Raw genomic sequence first — 5,146 nt, forward strand, 5'->3', positions numbered from 1 at the left:
CCGCTCGTCGTGTACCTGATGAAGGCATTCCGAGGGTACGCAAACCGGCTCGGCATGAAGCAACTGCACGACGATGTTTCCCGGTTCTTCCTGGGCGTTGTCCGGGACACGGTCGAGCTCCGGGAGCGGGAGAAAATCGTCCGGAACGACTTCATGGATTTGCTGTTGAAGCTGAAAAACACTGGCCGCCTGGAGGACGGTGGCGAGCAGATTGGACACATCACGTTCGAGGAAATAGCGGCCCAAGCGTTCATCTTCTTCACCGCCGGCTACGACACGTCCTCGACGGCCATGACCTACACGTTGTACGAGCTGGCGCTGAATCAAGCGGCACAGGAGAAGGCACGGGCCTGCGTCCGGGAAACAATGCAGAAGTACGACGGCCAGCTTACGTACGAAGCCTTGTCCAACATGCCGTATCTGGAGCAGTGCATCAATGGTAAGCGGTTCTTATCTGAACCTTTTTTCAACCAGATGGCTCACTGTTTGTCTCGTTTCAATTTCAGAGACGCTTCGCAAACATCCACCGGTGGCGATCCTGGAGCGCAACGCTGATAAAGACTATCGGATACCAAACAGTGCGTTGGTTCTGCGCCGCGGTCAAAAGGTCATGATACCTATCTACGCCATGCACCACGATCCGGATCATTTCCCCGAACCGGAGGAGTACCGGCCGGAGCGGTTCTCCCCGGAGGAGGTAGCCAAGCGTGATCCGCACTGCTACTTGCCGTTCGGTGAGGGTCCCCGGATCTGCATCGGCATGCGCTTTGGTTCGCTCCAGGCGAAGGCCGGGCTGGCCAGTCTGCTGGATACGTTCCGGTTCAGTGTGTGCCCCCAAACGCAGATACCGGTGCAATACTCTCGGACCAATTTTATTCTAGGACCGGCGAACGGGGTTCATCTGCGCGTCGAGTTACTGTGAAACGTTTCAAGTCCAAGGTCGCATCGCTCGGGAGCCAACTAGTTTATCGGAATAAATACCATCTTTCTAATCAATATTGAATGTAAAACATGCTAGTTCCTCTCATTATTATCACAGACTTTGCCTAAATGTCCGCCAGGGCCTTGAGGATCCACCTATCAGATTACATCATTTTACACGTGTGTTGACAATAACTCTTATTCGCAACGCAGCACAGCACACGAAGCATTTAAAGTGTAATTTAATACGCCCCGCGGACCATCCACTATCCGGCATTGGACGGAACGAACAACACTCTCGCTATGTGCAAGTACGTACTCGCGAACCGACTACCGGTCGCGGTCGTACACGTTTTCAAATGCCACCACCTAGCGTCTCAATCAAATCTGGAAGTCGTATCACATCCTCGCGCGCTGGCGATCCCCATTTCTGGCCACGGAGACCTTCCCGCTATGCTGTCAGTCGATCGCCGATGGAGCTCGTAGTTAGACTCGTCGCCTATCTGGTGCTGCCCGTGGTGACGCTCTGTCTGGCCGTGTACTTGTACGTTGCGCGGAGGTATTCGTTTTGGAAGCGCCACAATGTGCCATTCGTCGAGCCGGAGTTGCCCTTCGGGAACTTTAAGGAATTGGGCAAAAGTGTTCATCCGGCTCACCTGAGCCAGCGGTTCTACGAGCGGTACAAGGACGCCGCTCAAGGCTTCGTAGGGCTGTACATCTTCCTCAACCCGGTGCTGCTGGTGACCGAGCTGCGGATGGTGAAGCGGATCCTGATCGAGGACTTTCACTACTTCCCCGATCGCGGTGTGTACTTCAACGAGCGGCACGATCCCCTATCGGCCCACCTGTTCGCACTCGAGGGTTCAAGGTGGCGCGATTTGCGGGCCAAGATCACCCCGACGTTCACGAGTGGCCGCATGAAGGGGGCGTTCCCGCTAGTGCTCGACACTGCTTTGCGGTTCTGTGATTTCCTCCACACCGTATGTGGCGATAGTGCCGGGAACTCGGTCGAAATCCGCGATCTGATGGCACGCTTCACGACGGACGTGATTGGGTCGTATGCGTTCGGACTCAACTGCAACAGTTTCGGCGATCCCGACAACGAGTTCCGTCGTATCGGTCGGAAACACTTCGACACCCCACGGAACCATCCGTTGGCCGTGTTCCTGATGAAAACGTTCCGTGGCCTAGCGAACGCGCTCGGCCTCAAGCTGATCCACGATGACGTGGCCGCATTCTTCAGTGGCACCATCCGCAGCACGGTCGAGCACCGCGAGCGGACCGACGAGCGACGGAATGACTTTCTCGACCTGCTGATAAGCCTGAAGAACACCGGGATGCTAGAGGGCGCCAACGAGATAGTGGGCCGCCTGACGTTCGAGGAAATAGCGGCCCAGGCGTTCATCTTTTTCACCGCCGGATTCGAGACTTCGGCCAGTGCGATGACCTACACGCTGTACGAGTTAGCTCTAGACGCGGACATCCAGCAACGGGCCCGGGACTGTGTTCTAGGCGAGCTCGATCGGCACGACGGCCAACTGACGTACGATTCGTTCAAGAATATGCTCTACTTGGACCAATGCATTTATGGTAAGTGATCTAACGGGTCTAGTCCACCTTGCCACCTGGGCCCTAACTTGCCATCCATTGGCGCGTCTCTTTCTTTCCTCAGAGACTCTCCGTAAGTATCCACCGGTGGCCGTTCTCGAGCGCACAGTCGCGAAGCAGTACAAAATTCCCGGTACCGCCGTCGTGCTGCCAGTGGGAATGAAGATCATGATCCCGGCGTACGCGATCCACCACGATCCGGCCATCTACCCCGACCCACACCGCTACGACCCGGATCGATTCACACCGGAGCTGATGGCTCGGAGGAATCCGTGCGCTTACCTACCGTTTGGCGAGGGTCCTCGAATATGTGTCGGGCTGCGGTTCGGGCTGATGCAGGCACGGATTGGGTTGGCACTGCTTCTGAAACACTTCCGTGTATTGCCCTGCGAAGATACGGAAGTGCCGCTGACCTACTCCACGACGGCATTCGTGCTGACTCCGGTGAACGGGGTGCGGTTACGATTGGAGCGACACGAGTAAGAAAGAAAAATTCGAAAAAAAGGGATTTAAAATAATTCATATAAATCTCATAAACACGGCAGAGAAACCTAACCTTTAGGATATCATCAAAATCATTAAAAGTAATAAAAAAGAGATTAATTTTGGGAAACGATAAAATAAAGGTTTGTCCATTACGAAGCCTACTTCGCGCCCAGTGTTCGTCCTTGACCATGCGCATGCGGTCTACACATTGCCAACACGACGCCACCGGTAAAGAGTTATTATTTGGTAGTGTTGGTCGCGCTTATACCGGTTCCGCGGGGCGGCTGACGAACCCGCGACGTGTCGTTGGCATCATGTTCCACTTTCCGACTTTCCGGGCGTAAACATAACACACACCACACAGCTGACGGTGGCGAAGCGCTAAACAAACGCGAATCATTGCGCATCAGTTGTCTCGTGATCGTTGACCGTGCTGTGTGTTGCTGAGATAATCACGGACCGTAATTGGCCGCTTTGTAACCTCCCTTTGCGTAACGTACGGGTTGAGACGATGTTCGTCTATCTGCTGCTGGCCGTTATCACGGTCTCGGTGTGGTACGTGCGCCGGAAGTATTCGTTCTGGTCCGATCGGAGTGTCCCGTTCGTGCGGCCACGGTTCCCCTTCGGCAACATACAGGCCATCGGGAGGCGAATGCACTCGTCGCAGCTGATGACCAAGTTCTACACGGAGCTGAAACCGTCCGGTCGACCGTTCTGTGGAATCTTCTTCTTCACCAACCCGGTGGCTCTGGCGCTCGATCTGGACTTTGTAAAGAGTGTGCTGGTGCGGGACTTTACGCACTTTCACGATCGGGGCGTGTACTACAACGAAAAGGACGATCCGATATCGGGCCATCTGTTCAACATCGAGGGCACGAAGTGGACCAATCTGCGCAAGAAGCTGGTGCCCACGTTCTCATCCGGCAAGATAAAGCTGATGTGCCCGACGATCGTGTCCGTGGGTGAGCGCTTCCGGGAGTGCTTGGAGCGGTGCATCGACGGCCCGGGGGATGGTGGTGACGGCGTGGTGGAGATGAAGGAACTGCTCGCCCGGTTTACGACGGACGTGATCGGGACGTGCGCGTTCGGGATCGACTGCAACAGTTTGAACGATCCGAAGGCCGAGTTTCTTCGCATGGGCCGCAAGGTGTTCGAGGTGCCCCGTGGTCGTATTCTGAAGTTTTTCTTCATGGCCTCGTTCAAGGATTTTTCTCGCCGGATCCACATCAAGGGCACGAGTGAGGATGTTTCTGCGTTCTTTTTCAAGGTCGTTCGCGAGACGATCGAGTACCGGGAGAAGAACAACGTTCAGCGCAACGACTTCATGAATCTGCTGATGCAGCTGAAGAACAGTGGGCAACTGGATGATTCCGGCGAGGAGGTCGGTAAGCTGAGCCTGAACGAAGTGGTGGCGCAAGCGTTCGTGTTCTTCCTCGGTGGCTTTGAAACGTCCTCGACCACGATGTCGTACTGCCTGTACGAGTTATCACTGAACCAGGAAGTGCAGCAACGGGCCCGAGAGTCCGTGCTCGAGGCGGTCCAAAAGCATGGGGGGCTTACGTACGAAGCGCTGCTGGATATGCCCTACATCGATCAGTGTATCAACGGTAAGAGACATCCTTTGTGGTCCTAGAAGCAATTTGCCAATGGTCATCGTTCCTTTTCAGAATCGCTTCGAAAGTATCCACCGGGAGCGAACCTCATCCGGCAGGTTAGTCGCGAGTATCGCGTGCCGGGGACCGATGTCACCTTCCCGAAAGGGATGAACGTAATGATCCCGGTTTACGCCATCCATCACGATCCGGAATACTATCCAGACCCGGAACGCTATGATCCGGAGCGGTTCGCACCGGACCGTAGCGAGAGTCGCACTCCGTTCACGTTCCTACCGTTCGGCGAGGGGCCCCGGATTTGCATTGCGCAGCGATTCGGCATGCTGGAGGCTCGCATCGGGTTGTCGGTATTGCTGATGAATTTTAACTTCTCTCGGTGCTCGAAGACCAATGTCCCGTTGATTATTTCATCGCGACACGCAATCCTTACACCGGAAGGTGGGCTGTGGTTGAAGGTGGAAAAGCTGAAGACTTGAAACGGTTTTTGTTGATGGTGAGTGGCATATTTAAAACAAATC

At 54.9% G+C, this 5,146-nt stretch overlaps 3 protein-coding genes across 3 annotated transcripts in view; all 3 read left to right on the forward strand.

Moving 5' to 3' along the window:
- LOC128275987 (probable cytochrome P450 6a17) overlaps positions 1-922 on the forward strand; it is a 1,926-nt gene extending 1,004 nt beyond the window's left edge. The window contains exons 2-3 of the mRNA XM_053014456.1: positions 1-439; positions 507-922. Coding sequence (XP_052870416.1) covers positions 1-439; positions 507-922 — 855 coding nt within the window. The remainder of the gene's footprint in view (positions 440-506) is intronic.
- Positions 923-1,394: 472 nt separating this feature from the next.
- On the forward strand, positions 1,395-3,012 carry LOC128275981 (probable cytochrome P450 6a14). Its single transcript, XM_053014449.1, has 2 exons — positions 1,395-2,511; positions 2,594-3,012. The coding sequence occupies exons 1-2, from the start codon at positions 1,395-1,397 to the stop codon at positions 3,010-3,012; spliced, it is 1,536 nt and encodes a 511-aa protein (XP_052870409.1).
- Positions 3,013-3,472: 460 nt separating this feature from the next.
- LOC128275988 (uncharacterized) overlaps positions 3,473-5,146 on the forward strand; it is a 17,225-nt gene continuing 15,551 nt past the window's right edge. Inside the window, exons 1-2 of the mRNA XM_053014457.1 lie at positions 3,473-4,622; positions 4,683-5,103. Of these exons, the coding sequence (XP_052870417.1) occupies positions 3,527-4,622; positions 4,683-5,103 (1,517 nt within the window). The 5' untranslated portion in view covers positions 3,473-3,526. The remainder of the gene's footprint in view (positions 4,623-4,682; positions 5,104-5,146) is intronic.

Source organism: Anopheles cruzii, unplaced genomic scaffold, assembly GCF_943734635.1.
Source record: "Anopheles cruzii unplaced genomic scaffold, idAnoCruzAS_RS32_06 scaffold00232_ctg1, whole genome shotgun sequence".
In the NCBI taxonomy this organism is placed as follows: Eukaryota; Metazoa; Arthropoda; class Insecta; order Diptera; family Culicidae; genus Anopheles; species Anopheles cruzii.